An 18,533-nucleotide genomic window follows, 5' to 3' on the forward strand; every position below is an offset into this window, starting at 1 on the left:
CAAAGACAAAAAATAAAAACATAGACTTTGTACAGAGAAACTGTAATAAAGGGAACATGCAATGGCATTAAACGGAAATGAAAGACTTCATAAATACACAGCAAGTAAATACCAGATTCACTTTTGAGGGGTATAAACAGGTGAAACACACTCATGCAAACACTCTCTTGCTCTGTTTCCTGCTGTTTAATTAGTCCTCTAGACTTTATCTGTGACGGCTAGACAGCATCTCTTTAGAGCTTGACCTTGGCCTTTGCAGATTAGCAGTGTGCTGTAGGTTTGAAGTTGGAGCATGCTCAGAGTCTCACGAGCCTTTAACTGAGGAGAAGATTAACGGCCATGCCCTGGCACCAAGGACTGCACATCACACTCCCAGTCATACCTGATGATCTATGCCATACAGGAGCTCCAATCAGGAAGAACTGAAACAGTATCACAGGGGCTTAGTGCCTCCGAGCATGGTAAATGCACACATTAAAGCTTTTCACGAGGCAACTGTCATAGTTACAGTTTTTGTTGTTGTTGCAAGTCAAATCTGATTTCCAGAACAACTAATTTATGCTCAGTCTACTACAGATTGCAAAATGCAAAGCCTTCTTTTACAGAATAAACCAACGCATACAAAAAATATATAATATGTGATGAGATTTGACCAATCTAAAACACATAGTTGTATCAGTCTCATAAAAGAGTAGGATTCATACTTACTTGACTGCGGAAGTGTGTGTCAATATAGTATATTGGTAAGATGTGGGTAATAGGGATAGACATGAGTGATAAAACAGCTGTGGGTGGTGTTTTATGTGAGACATAGGGGATGGAGGGTATAGGCTCCTACTGTACCTCCTGAATCTGAACTCTCACTCTGTTGATGGCTTTTAGCCAGCGCAGTCGAGATGGGGAGAATGGCAGAGGTGATCCATCATCCTGGGAACTGAGATGGACGCACATGCTTTGAGAGTAGGTCATTTTCAGAAATTTACGACTTAGTACACTCAATCAATTAGCTACACTGAACATTGCTCAAGGGTCCAATGGCTGGACCAGCTGCAGGAATTAACCAATGCTCAATTATACCCAAGTGCACATGGCAGCACAGCTAACATTCTCTCATTTGAAATGGTAATCCCTGAACTTGTTACTCTGAAACAGACTTATCCCAGCACCTCAACTAACAAGAGAACACACAGTACCTCATAAGGTTCATAAAGCATGTTCATACCTATTTATTGATTTCTCTGGTTGGTTCTTCACTTGGAGCACACTATCTTTCTCCAAGGTGCTGCTCCCACCTCTTTCAGTCTCTTGAGAGGATTTCAAACCCTTCTTGTCCAGGCACATGTTTTCAGTGACAGAATGGTGTCCTTTGGCAGCGTACTGTCTATTGGCAGCCAGGTGTCCATTTATGGTTGGGCAGTAGCCTGTATTGTGGAATGACTGCTGGGATTCCTCCAGTTCTGAACATGCAATACTTTCATGGCCGGTCTCGCTAAGTGGAGAACTGGCTTGGCTGATGTTCCCAGAAGATCCAAAGCGACTACTGTCTGCTGGGCTGATTTGTGTGAAAGAGAAAAAGACAATAGGCTACCGTAAGCCACAAAATAGAGAAAAAATTAAATGTTCATAAAAATATTGTTACCAATGCTTAAAAATGGTTTGCTTTTTAGCAGCATGTAAATGCATTCATCTTGGGATTAGAAGAAGCTCCTAAGATACTAAGGTATTAGACAGCAGGAAAACAAACGTGTGAGAACATCCCTTTCCCCCACCCATCCACAACCCCACACACAGGGGAGACAACACAAACAATGAGCCAATGGATGGATTGCAATAATCACAGAAGAAGCCACTATTTTTTATGCTAATGTGCTAATGTTGAATACATTTCATCATAAATTCTTTCCATTTATGATGTTACTAGCCTTTTTGCACTCAAAAGCTCTTCGTTTTCCTGCTGTAATCCTGAAGAGAGAGCTGCAGAGGGTGGGGGTGGAATCTGGGATTTACATTCTTTTTGGGATGGTGTTAAGACACTAATCTGGGCTTTTTCTAAGTTATCTATGGAACGTTTATTTTGGACCTCTTTCACAGAGATCTCTGGGTGGGGCAAGAGTTCATTTTTTATTTCAACATCATCTTTGTTGACATTTTCTACACATGAGACCAAATTGCTAGGCATTATGTTACCATGTGCACTTTCTGGACTGTTTAAATTATTGTCCTTCCATCTGATTTGTGTTGTAACAACACTCTCTTGTTTGGGATGTGCTGGAGTATCTTTTTGCCATTGAAAATCTGTCTGATCTGCAGAAAAATAACCTGTTGATATTTTGTCCTTCGGTCCCACTGACTTTTCTTCCTGGAAAAAAACTGTAGAAAGTGATTTAAATCCAGACAGAAATCCACAACCATCTGTTTGTAACATTGCAGGAAAACCTTTTGGTATGTTGGGTGCTGAGGAAAACAAAGATCCAAAAGATTTTCCGTCAACTCCGGATCCTGCTTTGAAGCCAAATTTTGGGGCTAGTAAACCAGCCATGCCAAACATGGACTGTGATGGATCTGATGTTGACGTCTGTTCAGCTGGTTTAGGTATACTCTCTATGGTAGGTCCTGACTTGAATTGTTTCTTATCTTCAAGTTCTTCCACAATGAGTTTCTCAGGTGTCACATCACTTTTAATGTCTTGATCAGATTGTTCAGTCCTAGTTGATGAATTCGTATTTTGTGGTGGTTCATGTTCTATATTTTCTTCTGAGCATGGCTGAGTATTGCTCGCTACTTCTCCAGAACAGTGAGGCTTACTTATGTCCTGGCTAACTTCCGTCACTTCTACATCAACAGTCACTTTCTCAGTTCCAGTGAGTTCTGGATACTGAGAGTAAGAAATGCTCTCAAGTTGTTTTGATGTGTCTACCATTACAGTTTGTGCTTGTATGGTCACTGCATGAACCTCAGCACTTGTTGTTTTAGTGATTTCAGCTGGTGTAGTGTTAGATGATGTAATTGATTTTTTATTTTCTTCCAAATGTGCAGGGCACACATCTTGAGGTTTCAGTGGCATATTATCACCTGCAGCATCTCTTTCAGAAAACAATGAGGAAGCATTGAAAGCTTCTGATGGTCTGTTTGTTGTGTTTGTTTGACAAGGTGTGAAAGTTTGATGAGTTCCATGTACCATGGACATCAGACCTCTTTCAAGAGCCTCTTTACCAGCATGGCAACCAGGTACAATGCTTCCAAATAACAAAGGTGTGGCCTGCTGGGCACTTGTCCCAAAAAACCTAGAAAACAAACCTTTTCCTTGTTGTTCTGTAGAAGCTGAATCCCTTGGAATATTACCCTCTGCTCCTGAAGTGCTCTGAGCACCAGTGCCAGAGGACACAGGAAACAAACTCTGACCAGGAATATCCTTAGATTCCGTTATACTTGGAAAAATTTCATCAAACATAGATCCATCCTGAGGGGCTGCACCTTGGGAACCTGATTCATTAAATATTGACAATGAACCTGATGTTGTTCCATTTTTATGTAGGAAAGCTTGTTGGGAGACTGAATCTTCAGGACGTTGGGTTAACTTGACAGATTTAGCTGGTGCAGAGGTTGTGATTGGATAAACATTTTTTTGAGTAGCTGAGGTAGTTACTGTGGGAGCAGGTGTTTCTATAAGCTGTGCTTCACTGGGTTGAAGGCTAGATCCACTTAGCATTGCCATAAACCCTTTTCTTGAAGTTAAATTTATGACAGATGTACTGGAAAGTATCCCACTTAGAAAAGAAGATGGTTGAGAGCACTCCTGCTGTTGAGTTAGGGTGCTGAACATAGACGAAAAGCTTTTAGGTGATGATTCTTCAGATTCTTTACTATCAAGCATGGTAATGTTCTTGCAAGTTGGTTCTTGTGGGAAAAGACTACTGGATCCTGAGGATACATTTTTGATAGATTTGTTATTAGATGGTTCATTTTCTCCATTCTCTGACTCTGTGGTTAACCCCACCTCCTCATTTGGCAGGGGACCAGGCTGCATATGTGGTTGAGGAGAAAGGTGTGCACTTGATTGGGAACTTTTTTCTCCATCAAACATTGAAAGTAATCCTTTTGCTGGCTCTTCATTACAGGGTGAGACTCCACCAAGAATGGATGTTGCCTGAGATGTTTTTTGCTGTGGACCAGGACCACTGAATGAGAGTAGACTTTTTTCAGGTGGCTCTTTTTGTGTAGCTGCTTCTTGAAGATTACTTGCAACTTCAGGAGAAGGTTGTGATGAAGACATTTTAGGACTGGATTCATTAAATACAGAAGAAATACCTTTGTACTCTTTCTGTGTCTCTTTGACTGGTACTGTCTTTGTCATTTCTGTACCTGGCCCAGTTGTTGACTGAAAACTGGCTGGTGGTTTTGGCCCAACCTCTCCCATCATAGAAAAGAAGCCCTTAGCTTGACTGTCATTTGAAATTTTTGACCCACCTAATATTTCACCCAAAACAGAAGTTATATTTAAGGGTCCAGTTTGTTTGGTTGTTTGGTCTGTACTAGGGCCACTGAATAGAGAAAGAAAACCTGTGCCCAAGGTCTCTTTTGGAGGATCAGTTTCGGGAATTTGATTTACAGATGCAGCCTCTTGTGTCTGCTGTGTGGGGGTACCACCAAATAAAGACAAAATGCTTTTGCCTGATGTGGCTTTTGCAGATCCACCTTCTGCTTGTGGATCATACACAGTTTGAGGTCGTACCTGTTGGGGACTAAAACCACCAAACATAGATAGGAAACCTTTCCCTGGAAATTCATTTTTACTGCCTGTGCTCTGAGAAATTGTTTTCCCAGTGGAAAAGCCAAAAAATCCAGTTCCTTGTTTGTTGAAAGGTTCTGGTTTTGTTGGTCCAGATGTTAGCAGTCCATCATTAGCATTGCTGGAAAATCTTTGCATTTTATTCTTACATGACAATTGGACATGAGGTATCTGTGATTCATCAGGCATAGCTGATATATTTGAAAGACTACCAGAACTAATTGTATTTGTCAGTTGATTCTGTATTGCTTCAGACTTTGCTGTAATTTGCTGATCATGACCTTTTTTTGCATCATTCCTGGAATCAATGGGAAAAGGCTGGTGTTGTAAATTTGGTTCCTTTGATGTGAGCTGACAGGAAGTGTTTCCTATTGACTTTAAATGAGTGAACATGTCGGTGCTCTCGTTGTTTTTTGAAACCTTAAATCCATCAGGGAGACATTTGTTTTGCTCTGGTTGTGTTTTTACTGCTTTCGAGGATAAAGATGTCTTTCGCTCTGGCTCTTTCAGCACTACTCCATCCTTGAAAACGTTTGCAAAGCCTCTCTGAGGATTTTCACAAGGTATTTTGTCACTCTGTGTATCTAGACAAAGAGTGGGTTTTGCAGATATACCTGTGGAGTCTGTGGAAACTTCAAGAATCGGTGATGTAAGAGGTAGAGACAACTGTTGATGCATTGTGGCTTGTCTAGCTAGTTTAGACTTCAGAGTTGTACGGTGAGAACTTGATGTTGGAAGTCCTACTGGTATTTGGGGTAAGACTCTAGATGACACTGAAGCAGTTTTTGATGTCTCCAGGTCAGTGCTTTGTGATAGGGTTATAGCAGCAGATGCATCATCCTTTATTAGTTGTGATTTTAATCTCTTTAGACCTGTTGTAAAATTGTCATTAATCTTTTGGTTATGTTGGGTTTCAGAGACAACAGACTTGCATATTTTTCCCTGTATCACTCTAGGATGCATAGCATCACTATCTGTTGTGGAACTTATATTGTTTAATTCTGATTTTGGACTTATTGTAACAATTGAAGACAATGAAGAAGATATCTTAATGCACCGATTTGGTAGTATTTCTCCAGGCTGAACTCTCTTTCGCCATTCTTCCTCTGAAGTGTCATGAATATGCTTTATTTGTCTTCGAGTGGATGAATGCCGTCTCTGGTGAAGCTGGTAACAGCTGTAAACACATTCAGCAGCAGAGTATGTTGCTGCAGTTGGAGAAAAGGAAATCAAAACTTTCTGTCCAAGATCTTGTATTCCTCTGCAATTTATATTTGAGTTACTACAATTGACTCCATTAACTGTCAGATCAAGAGCTTCCTGAAATGGGTCCTGGGAGGCAACACTGTTCTGAAACTGTTGATTTGTATCCACTCTAAGCTTGTTTAATTGGTATGATGAAAAATCCATTGCTGTCTGTTTTTGGGCAGAAAGAGAGCTCTCAAACCGCCGAGAGAAACGATCCAAGTTCAGATTCATTATTTCATTACCTTTCCTATATGCTTCAGACAGGTTTATGGGTTCATTTAAGAGTGGAGCTTCATTCCCTTCATGTTCTTGAAGCCAGAGGAGTTCATCTTCATTGAAGAGATGAATTTTGAAGCCACACACTAGAACCAACTCATTGTTGAGCCAGGCACTAGGGTAGCTGTCCATCATCTGCCCATTTCCGCTCAAAGCTTCTTCTGCAGTACATGCATAGACATACTGGCCAGTGCCATCAGTCAGCAGGGCATATATATATTCACAATCAGTATAGATAAAGTAGCCACAATCTCCATCATTTGCTGGCCACCACATACCTTGCTCCATAAGTAAGAGCCATTGTTGGTACCATTCTGACTCTTTAAGATATGCATAGTCCTCTGTATCTGCATTGGTTGTAGAATGAGGATTCCAGCCATTGGGATAACCAGTTACATCTGAGTGGCTTTCATTACTCACATGTTGTCTGTGAAAGTCTGACGTGCCATTATACATATATTCTTCATTTGCTGAATAACACAGATTTGATGGGTTCTCGTTGTAATGTCCCTCATGATATGCTAAAGGGTTCACATTGTTACAGCTCTCATTAAACATGTGAGAAATACTAATTTTATCTTTTTCTTTTTTGCTTAAATTTATAGCACCTACTTCTTCAGTGCAGTACCCATGATCATTTATTTTATCCAAATGCTTTCCATCTGCATGTATGTTGCTAAAGGATTGAGAAGATTCTTGTACTGGCTCTCCACTTGGTGGATGTCCATATTCCTGTTCATAGTAGATCAATGACTGGTTATTGAACTTTTGCCACAGAAGAGAGTCTTGAATCCAAGAGTGTTTAGTATAAAATGAACCATTTTCATAGCCATTCTGTACTGGCACATCATGTAATGAATGACAGCTCTGACCTAAATATTGCAGAGATGTCATTTTTTGATCTGGGATACCAGGAGAGAACAGATAAAGATTTTCAGAACTGTATGATATGTCCTTCACATAGCTTGAATGAGGTGACTTTTGAGAGCTGTGGTTCTGAGGCAAACAGCTGGTGCTAATTAAAGTACACGCTGCGTCAGTTTGCTGTGATCTTGCATTACTTGCAGTTGTACTGAGGTCCAAACAGTTGTTTTCACTGCAGACAGGTTGATTGTGCGTGATAACCTCCTTTTGTTGAGTTGTGTTATGTTCAAGGATCCCTTTTGCTTCTTTTTGTGTTCCTGAGGTGGTTTTATTTGAATTAATGTTTAAAATAGTTGACATGAAGCCGAAAGAGTTTTTAAAGATTGTGCTCTGATCTGTGCAATGTACAGGCTGATCCTCTGATTTGCATGCAGGCATATTTCTAGAGGTCTGACTGAAAACACCAGATGCAAAACCTTGCTGATCAGTGGCTTGTTGGTGTCTTGCCATAGCCTTACCAGGGGATGGTACCTGATGTAACTGCCCCAATAAAGGGATGCTTGGGGAATAATCCTCTTTTAATAAACTCTGCTGGTGTTCGTTCTGGTCAAGGGGAACCCAGCTGCTCTGTGATGCTTCCTCAAATGAATCTGTTATCTTATTAGAAGATACAGACAATATTCCTGAGTGGGTATCTCGTCCTTGTGGAGGATCATCCCACAGGATTGTGCATTTACTCTCAACAATTGAACTTTGGTTTTGTTTTGTAACTTTCTGAATTTCTAGGTGGTGTGAATTTGTCTTAATGTTGGATGTATCTGCTTGTTGAGTTGATTCAGACTGAGGAACATTATCCAGAGAAGCCAATTTCAAAAAGCCAGAGAGAAGGCCACCATGTTGAGTGGTTCCTTGTGGAGATGCAGCTTGACATTGTCTAGAACATTCACCTGAGGGGATATTTGAGGTCATCGGCTGCATGGGGTGATTCTGTCCCTGTGTGAATTGCATGATTTGCTTAAAAGATTGATGAGAAGGAAGAGTAGGTGTTGATTCATGTTGCTCCTGCTGGGGCAAGTTAGAGTGAGTGAGTGGTAAACTATCATTTGAATCCAATGTTAAAAGAACAGACAACATACCTCCTTGACTACATGTAGGATCTGTATTTCTGTGTTGAGGTGGTACATTACTTGATTCATTCTCAGAAGAAAGTCTTAAAAGTCTTGAGAAAAAGCCTTGTGACGGAGATGGGTTGTATGTAGTCTCTTGACACTGTGGCTGATTTAGCAGATTCGGCAATGAATTGGCTGTTTGATTTGGCTGCTTCATTGGGTGCACCTGACTAAGTTCTTTGCCCATTGACACTTCATTGGCAGAGGCAAATTTCATGATACTAGAGATCATACTTCCTTGGGACATTTGACTAGAATATGCTTTAGAACTTGAAGCATCCTTTGAAGAAGCTGATTTAAATAAAGTAGAAAACGGGCCTTGAGGTTCTGTGTGAGAAGTGTGTTGTTCTGAAGTACAGACTCCAGCAGGATCTAGATTTTGTTGCTTATTTTGTATTTGCTGGTTAACTGTCCTTTTTGTTGGATTTTGTTGTTCAGCTCTTGCCATGCTCTGATTTGACCCATGTGGAAGCTGAACACTTTGGCTCTCTGGCATCTGGCTGCATAGAGTAGACGCCAGAACATTTTCTTTTGGTGTAGTCCTAAACAGATTGGAAAACCACCCTGTCTCTGTATTCTCTTTAGGCTGAAATTCAAATGCAGCAAGGTTTTGTGTCCGTGATCTGGCATTGTCAGAGTTTACTGGGGAAACTATAAATGCTGAGTTACTTTTAGCAGGGGCATTTTGAAGTGGTTTGACTGGATTTTGTGTTTTGCTCTTTGGTGCACTAATGTCATCACCGGAGGGAAATTTTAACAGCTCGGACAACAATCCTTCTTCTGGTTTTGGGGGCTTCTGCACAGATGCTTTGTCTGAAGAGAGAACAGGAACTGTGATTTTGCCCTTGAGTGATGAGACATTTGTCAGCTTTTCATCTGTAATATTCTCTTTTGATCTGAAAACAGGAAAAACTTTTTGGTTCTGATATTGAGGAGTAATTACTGGGGATATATGTGTAACAGAAGATGTCTTACAAGCACCAAAAAAATGAGAGTCTTCAGAGGATTGCTGTGACATGGTATCTGTGTGCTTACTTCTCTCCATAAACATAGCTATTCCTCTAGATGTTTCAGTGTCAACAGTCTGAGGTTTAATTCCAGATGTACAGGTTACAGGTCTTGTGTTTTGGGTTGTAATGTCACTATTATTTTTGGTCTGGGTCGGATCTATGCCGGTTATATGCCTATTTATCTCTTGAGACATGACAACTGATGGATGAAAATGCAAAGGGATTTTCCTCTCAGGGGAAGTAGGGGATACCACAGCTACTGCTGGTCTTGGAGATTTTTGCATAAAAGAGAATAATTTAGATAAACCGAAGCCACCAGCAGCATTGACTGATCTTTCTGAATGTTTTAAACTATTAGAACTCAATTGTTTTGAACTTGGGTCGACTTTATCAGTAAAAGAGCTAAAGAATGAATTCATGGTATTCTTCACTCCTGACGTTCCCTGTTCAGATAAATTTCTTTCTTTGGCCATGACAGATTTTTCTTCTTCTACCACCTCAGAGGTGATACCTTGTTCATCTCTAAGTGATTCTGTACCACTTGCAGTACCATGAGGGACCAATCCTGATGTACTTGATTTAGGTAGAGAACCATACTTGCTGATCTCTTCTTCTTTTGCAGCCAGATATTCTGACACGGTGTCAACCAGGCATTGGAGTTCATCCATGGGATCAATATACTCATCACTGGGTTCTTCCACAAGTGACAGCATGGCATCTTGTGCCCAGCCTCGGCAACTATCATTTGGAATCTTCTTATCACGATAGCACTGAGGCTTTACATCACAGCCACCATAAGGTGACGAATCCCTGTGGTGTTCATACCTTCTAACATCCTCTGAAAGGAATGCCTCAGCTAAAGAGGCAGTTTCTTCCAACTCATCCTCAGAGCCTATTGAATTGAGCATCTCTGAGCTATCAGAATTAAGGCCCACACTCGCCCAAATGTCAACTGCTTCTTCCTTCTGATACTCATAGTTCTCTAATATGTTCAGCTTGTTTGGAGCCCACATTCTGGTTTTGTAGAGTAAGCCATTTTTGTATGGCCTCAGGCAAGACATCATGTTTTCATCCTCTTCCTCACTTTCTGCCACTTGACGCCGTACAACCTCTCTTCTTTCATGACAGAGAGGAGCAATATCAGGAGGGAAATAATTTTCCATGTGTCCTTCTCCAGTAATCACCAACCCCGCTAGGTCCCGGATCCTTGTCTGCACTCTTTGGTCAATGGTGTCATAGTCTTCTGGGTTGGTAGCTTTAACCGAGGTCCTCCCTTTTGTTTTTGTTGGGTGTGGGCTGACTGTGTCGTGACCTGTCTTTGCTCTGTACGTGTAATTGTGTCTGCTTTTCTCTTTATCCCAATGACAGTCTTCTTCTTCAGAGAAGTTGTCCAAGGAATGTTTATCCCTAATTTTATATTTCACTTCCCAGTCCTCCACTCCCATACCAGAATCTACTGGAATGATTCTGATCCTTCCTCTCTGGTTTATGGTTCTATTATAAAATAACAAATTGAGTAGAAATGAATGGGGAATGTTTACAAATAGGAAAGAAGAAAAGAATGTAAACACAAATTACACAATACACCCAAAATGTCACAAAAACATTATGAACTTCAACAAAAAAATGTAACAATTTTGTCTAAATCTGTAAAGTTGTATTGGATTGAGTCAATTCACACTAGAGGCTCAGATTAGGCACAGTCTTGGGTAAACTCATTTATCTGCCCTTTATATCAAACTCTTAATCCTAGAAGGCTACATGACCTGGAAACATCTGGATTAGAACTCACGCCTGTATGTGTATTACTATACTGAACAAAGAGAGAAACAAGCTATTGTAATCTAAATGTTCTTTATAAAAACTTTTTTTGCAGTGCAAAGCAGAAAAATACTCAAAAAGGCAAATGTACATGAGGTAATATTTGACATATCTGTCCCTATTTCTCTGCCATCTGCTTGCATTGAAGCTTTTGATGGGTTTAAACCAAACCAGCCAGGGAAATACGAAAGGGAGCATCTCACAGTCCACAAAAGAACTTTTGGCAGAGTAAATCTGTTTTCTAAAGACTAGCATCATACAATAACACAAATGCCTCCAGTTCCACTGCTGCAGTACATCCCCCATTATAATAGCAAGGCCTCTCCATTCTGGGTTTAATCTGGGTTGAAGCCTGTATAAATTTCAGCACATCTGAAACATACATGTGCTATGCTGCATCAGACCAAATCGGCGTGGTGTTCTGTGTGATGAAAGTACTACACCTGCTCGCATGGCACTCTCTGTAGTCTAGGTCAAAACTGTGCACTGAATCTGTGCAGGAGTCTGTGAGCTGCTGGAAACGTGGTCCCATGGGGTACTGGTGTAGAGAAGAATTGGGTTGTGCTGTGCTGTGGTACCGCGGAGGAAGGCTGTTGCTCGTCTCACTCCTGTAGTCACTGTCCCGATCATCTACCGCACTGTCCAAATCATCCAGCGCTGTAGAGTAGAGATTCACAACTCAGGAATAGGATACACCAGCATAACATCAGACAAACAGAGGCATCTGTTTTAGCCTATACAATGAAAACAATATAAAATCTGTTATGCTTTATGTGTAAATGTCATTTCACATTGACTGAAATATCATGTTACTCATGCTGTTTTTATCAGGTTGATATTAGATATAATAATATCTGACCATTTACTGGGTAGTCTTCATTAAGGCAATACACAACACATAAAAGCATCCCAATAACAGCAAGCAAATATTCACAACAAACACAATAGGTCAATAAAAACACTGAACACACAAACACAGTACACTATAGTTGCTTTGTCAGCAGTCATGTGGACAGTTTTAAATCAGAAAGGATCAAAGGGACTTTGAGGTTTGTGCACCACACGTAGCCAAATTGCTCATGTAAATCGCTTTTACTCCTTTTGCTAAAACAACATGTCTATGAGGTCAGACAACATGCACGTGAAGTGGGAAAGCTGAGGATCACAGGTGGAATCCAGGGAAGGAGGAACCTTCATGGGCAGGGTGCGTGATTCCAGTCCTGCACTGGACAGTTCAGTGCTTTTCCTGCACAAGATTACCTGATTCAACTCGACGAAGGGTTTAATAACTTGCTAATTAGGTGAATCAAGTGTGCATGGAGAACCATAGATTACGCAGTACTGGCACCCTCCAGGACTGGAATTTACCACCCCTGGGACAGGGCAAAAGGTCAGGGTAACGTATAATGTAATTGCAGAATGACAGTTACATACTTTTTAAGTTGGCCCATCCAAAATAGTCGCCTGGTAAATCAAACATTAGAGAAGTAGGAGAAGGGCAGGGCAGACATGACTAATTTCTCCCCTCAGAATCATCAGCTGGGAAGAACATTTCTTTTCACAGCACTACCAAACAAATAAGGCTCCAGCAAACTCAGACTACATGACAAGCGCACAGGTAAGTACAGAAAGAGTGTGGTCTGCTGGTAAAGCGCCGAGAGGCTACTGCAATGAATATGTGCCGCCATCTAGTGTCAAAAGTATAGAAGTACTCACAACACTGAGAGGCTGCAAAAGGCATTTGGTGTGGCCCTTTGTCATCCTGGGTACATGTGTGACATGAAAGAACAGGAAAAAAGACAGAGCCATTATCACTACAACTAATGCGGATATTGTACAATCATCTGCACATAATCAGTGTACAGCACTGGTATTTTGTTCATGTTTTGGCAAGTAAACAAGAGGGACATCAAACCAAGTAATGAGCGATCCAAAAAAACCTAAATCAACAAACAATAATGGCATAATGACAAATTCAGCATCAGTGCATTTTGTTGTCACTTATTCCACGCCTTTACTCCATGCATGTAGTTTAGTTTAAAGAGGCATTTTTTTGATACACACAGACATCATACAGTAGAAGTGTTCTGAAGTGTTGGTCTGATGGAAACACACCACCTAGGAGACATTACCACTTCTAAGTCAAATTTGAAGTCGTTTTAAGCACTCGTAGCACATGTGAGACAATATCATAGTCATCTGTAAAACTGATAAAAGGTTAGAGAGAGAAGTGGAGACAAACTACACACAAATAAGTAAAAATTAAAAAGAGGCACCTCACCTCATCATGGAGTCCCATAGTGTTGATGCGCTCCAGTTTACTGGACCAGTACCGTGCCTCTTCCTCTGGGATTTCTGGTGAAGATGGAAAGATGAGATGAGATGGCACAGAGCAGCATGGTTTGTCTCAGACATTTCTCAGAAGAAGAAACGTAAACTATCAAGTGAAGTGTGAATTAAATCTAATTCAAATTAAACAATAAAGCCTTAGAGATGCAAGGCCAGCATTTCTGGTTCAAGTTTGCAGGAGCTCTCAAACTCCATCATGTGCTCCAAATCACTGTTTTTTTGGAGCTATGGCTTCCTCCAAGGCTGGGATTCTATAGAGAAAGTGAGATGGCATAAAATGATTCTCCCAAACTTAATACAGATGTAAAGGGACATAACGTTCCTAGTCTGAAGTTCCTAGTTTTACTTTGAAAGTAAAAAAAACAGGCACAGGTGGCGGTCATTGTAGTTATAAAAGCAATATGATTACTACAACCAATCTTGACCACTATGGGCCAACACAGTCACACCTTGTTTAATCATTCAGTAATAAACGTACTATATACAACCAATAATAATACGTATGGCCAGAAAAGTGGGCCATTTGTCCCTGGATCATATCACCAACCTTTGAAGCCACAGTAGACACCGAGAACAGGTGAACAAAAAAAAGAAAAGAAAACCCAAAACACTACAGCTTCAAAGAGGGCAGATGAAAGCTGAAATAGCCACGCTGAATGGGATCAATCAAAAACAACACACGGGTTCCCAAACCAAAGACCCTGCTTCAGAAAAGCCTGACCTTCCAGAACCATCCCAGCCTGCAGCAGATAGGTGCCACCTATCAGAAAGGTTTACACATGTGCTTTAGATTCCACCTCCTGATCGTGACGCAAAACCCTGTTCTGTTTTACGCTGTGTTGTGTTTTTAAATGAAGAATCAAATACAATAAACACAGTGCATTACAGATAATTGGTCTGATGGCACCCAAACACGTCCTGCAATTATATATATATATATATATACATGTACATATATGTATACATGTATATATATATACATGTACACACACACACACACACACACACACACACACACACACACACACACACACACACACACACACACACACACACACACACACACACACACACAGGTTCTTCTGTCAGTGTCTGTATATATTTCCATTAAGAATATTACTTAATTGTAATAGCAATACATGGTCAACTTGAAATCTGCTAATATAAAGACATGGAGTTGTCTGGAATAATTGTTGGAAGAGGGTGGATTTTAACATACATGCATTTGCACTATACAATATCATACTCTATATACTATACTATGCCATACTATATATACTATACTATATCATACTATATATTCTATACTACATTTAACACACCAAAGGGCAGCTCAAAGCGTGTGTCCAGCAGGACTCGGTGTGACGTAGGGTTCTTCGTGCCATATATTTCTTCAGCTTTCATCAAAACCTCAGAGTACAGAAATGTCCATTCTCCAGGGCCTTCCTGATGACATTAGAGAGAAATAATAAGTTAATAAGAAAATTATATAATATATTAATAATATATTAAATAAGAGGGTTGATAAGATAGGCTGGTGTTTGGCAGCATGATTATGTAGTAAACAATATAATATAATATGGGATTTTTCCTATTATAATGGCTTGCTCATTAGGGATCTGGACCATTACGATTGTAAAGCTGCTTTGTGAAAAAATGTGTTGTAAAAAGTGCTATATAAATATAAATATATTTGACTTTGACTTTGACTACCATGACTCCTATCACAAACTTTAAAAAACAAAAGTAGGTCAGAAAGATTCAGAAAATGTAAATACCAAAGGAGGGAGGGAAACATTTTAAAGGATGTCCAAGCTAAAACCACCTGCTTTGGTCATTTACCTGTGTATTGTTGTTTCTTTCACCTAAGTACAGAAGATTAGAAATAATCTACACAGTGCCAGATTAAAAGGCTTCAAACATATTCTTCCTATTCATGCTCTTCATCTTGAGTGTGTGTGTGTGTGTGTGTGTGTGTGTGTGTGTGTGTGTGTGTGTGTGTGTGTGTGTGTGTGTTCTCACCTCCTCTGCATGGCAAATGCTTTTGAGAGGGACCCATGCTGTCCCCAGCATGGTGTCCCAGATAAGCCCTTTGTTCCACACCTCTACAATGAGACCCAGATCCAAGCGGTTGATCTCACTATGAGAATAATAGATATAATATGGGTTATTCATTTATTTTTTATTAATCTGTATTTTTTTAAATACAAATAGGAAGCACAGTTTAGTTTCAATATATTATCACCAGTTGGCCATTAGTATATATATATATATATATATATATATATATATATATATATATATATATATATGTAAAAAAAACTAAGCATAGTTTAGCAAAAGTATAGCAAAACTAATGATGCAACAGGTAATTCATGTTTTTGAACAAGTAGCAAACTACTTGTTGCCAACAAGGACGTTATTTTTGAAATGCATACACACTCAGAGTACAAGTATATTTAATGTCCCCTATAAATTAGACTGTTTCTATTTCAGCATTAGCAAATATCTTTGCACAAGACATTATTTTACACTGCTTTGAAGACCCTCTCCTCCAAATAGCTCTGATCCCCAAAACACTCACAGTGCATCCTAAAATGTAAACCCAGTGCCCTACAGGTCTTTCATGACCTACAGCGTCAGATCTCCATGCACGCTGTGTGCAAGAATAAGCATCAGAAGACATGGAGTGTGCAGACAAAGGACGAGGTCTGAGTGGGAGAAGAGCACGCAGCTCTGCATGAAAGAGCCATGCTAATTAACACAAGCTCCATCTCTTTTGTCTCTGAGCTTTCAAAGATTCCAGGTGCATCACACAGGGGAAAAACAGCGTCACACACACACAAACACACACACACACACACACACTGCGCTGATGGCTGGAATACAGTCAGTTTTAAAAGACAAGACTAATACTCATCATGAAGAATGTACTTGTTTATCAGTGTTTATTTATTTTGATCTTTTATTTACAAAATGGAAGAAGAATTTGAGCTAATTGGTTATGGACATTGGGAGTATTTTTGAGGCGGTGTACAGCCAATAAAACATCTTTGCAGTAAACACTAACAACATGTAAGTTAATGATGAAAACTTGCAAACAGAACATAAATATGTGAGGAGCTGTAAAACTGACTTCATACAATTCTAATTGCTGTTGATATTTTAATACATGAGAAATGGGGCCCCAGATAGTCTAGACTGTAATGATTCACTAGTCGATGTTGATCCGTCAGACACAAGGTAATGTCTCTTCCTGTCAAATTATCTGTCTATCAGTAAAGGGAAGCTATAATTGAGAAGACACTGTCTGAGGGTGGCAATTTCGTTGAATCTCCTGGTATTCTTTCCAATGCTGCAGAGTCACATAAACAGACCACCTTTCACCAACAAAAACAAAACCAACAAACACCAAAACAAAGGCTGTTCTGTGGTGCTGAAAGAGAGGGAACAGCTGCTTAGCTTGTGGAGTGTTGGGTGAGAATGCCCACAACCCACTGTACATTAGCAGGAGCTCAGGAGAGTCAGTGTAACGGGGTTTCAGTCCCTACTGTGCTTTTACAGGTGGTGACGTGAGCAAGCAGATATAGCTGCTACTCTGAACATGCAGACATTGTACTGATGCTGATCTGCTTTTGACCAACTCTTTCAACATTATAAACACACAAAGATCACTGGTATGTGTTTACTTACTTTAGTCAGGTGATTTTTTATAGCAGAGCAGGGACAGCAATTATTTATACCTTCACTGTGTTGGACCATAAACACTGCACACACATAAACACACACACGCACGCATAGGAAATGCCAGCCTTCACCTTATCCTCTTTATTGAGGTGTCAGGTATTTATGAGACAGGATAAATGCCTGAAGGGCCTTCTTTTATATCCTTCAGACCCAACTGATGTAATCCATTTGTGAGCGCAACATTAAAAACACAGTGACGTTTCCATTAATGTCATCAAACCCAATTGACATCAATAGTCTAATTACACCATTTATCAGGACCACAGATACAACATGGAGGTGCTTGTTTGTTTGCAAAGAGGAGATAATGAGTTGCTTCTTGGCTTAAATTAATATTACTTACAACAAATAGAAACAAAAGTTTTAAAAGGAAAATTATAGAAGTCATTACAATTTTTTTAAACTTCCCCAATTGTGACCTCTGTCCCAACCTCCAGCATAGTCCTCATCCTGATCCCACCACTCGATATGGCATCATTTTCTCAGATCACGGCTAACTAAACTCTCCTACCTCATCCCTTGTTCTATAAAAGGATAAAATGATATGCAACCAAGCTAATGCTAGTTTCCAACAATTAAATGAACTGAATAGGTACCCCTCATCGTGAGCTCATCTGAATGATGCTAACTGTGTTTCCCTTGTGTTTCCTTCAGTATTAGCACAGATAGCATGTTAGCAGTGAGGTCAATGGTGCTGTACTGTTGACTCACAACATGAAGTCCTGCTCCCAACATGGCTGCTCCCCCCGCACCGCAATTGTCGTGCTTTTGACATTCTGCACCTTCAGGGTGACGTAGGTGTTGAATTTGTCTGCAATAAAAAAGAAGAGGTTGAGTGAGAAAGTAATGGAAGAGCGTGGCAGAAAGAAAGAAGTCTATTATGAACCATCACAGTGAAAGTGCTAAAATGTAAGTAGGCCTATAATGCAAAGAGAGAAGAAGATAAACATTGGGCTTGGTACAGTATAGCATGGTCTAAAGTGTACACCTTTAAAGGGATGTGAGAAAGCCTTTAGTGCACAGATTTTTTGCATGTAAATGATCTTCATACTTACAAATGCCAGACTACATGCCAGAGTAACTGTCTCAGTAATTAACCACTTTTCTCAGGTTGCTGAAATGCCTCACTGGAATGCCTCATTGGCAGCCATTTTTGTTTTTAGAAGATAATGTAATCTCGTTAGATTTTTTCATATTTTTCAACACATAGCAAGTCCTGGAAGCTGGGAAATATTCATTCAGTTCCGTAGCAGAGAAGGT

At 40.0% G+C, this 18,533-nt stretch overlaps 1 protein-coding gene across 3 annotated transcripts in view; it reads right to left on the reverse strand.

The window, feature by feature from the left end:
* The window catches only part of unc13bb (unc-13 homolog Bb (C. elegans)), a 73,582-nt gene that overhangs the window by 41,002 nt on the left and 14,047 nt on the right, over positions 1-18,533 (reverse strand). For all 3 annotated transcript variants that reach the window (XM_077020377.1, XM_077020376.1, XM_077020378.1), the window contains exons 3-10: positions 17,985-18,084; positions 15,549-15,666; positions 14,849-14,972; positions 13,459-13,532; positions 12,894-12,939; positions 11,621-11,834; positions 1,223-1,552; positions 844-934 (exon numbers count right to left, since the gene is read on the reverse strand). In XM_077020377.1, coding sequence (XP_076876492.1) covers positions 844-934; positions 1,223-1,552; positions 11,621-11,834; positions 12,894-12,939; positions 13,459-13,532; positions 14,849-14,972; positions 15,549-15,666; positions 17,985-18,084 — 1,097 coding nt within the window. The remainder of the gene's footprint in view (positions 1-843; positions 935-1,222; positions 1,553-11,620; positions 11,835-12,893; positions 12,940-13,458; positions 13,533-14,848; positions 14,973-15,548; positions 15,667-17,984; positions 18,085-18,533) is intronic.

The sequence above is a fragment of the Brachyhypopomus gauderio genome, chromosome 10 (genome assembly GCF_052324685.1).
Source record: "Brachyhypopomus gauderio isolate BG-103 chromosome 10, BGAUD_0.2, whole genome shotgun sequence".
Classification (NCBI taxonomy): domain Eukaryota; kingdom Metazoa; phylum Chordata; class Actinopteri; order Gymnotiformes; family Hypopomidae; genus Brachyhypopomus; species Brachyhypopomus gauderio.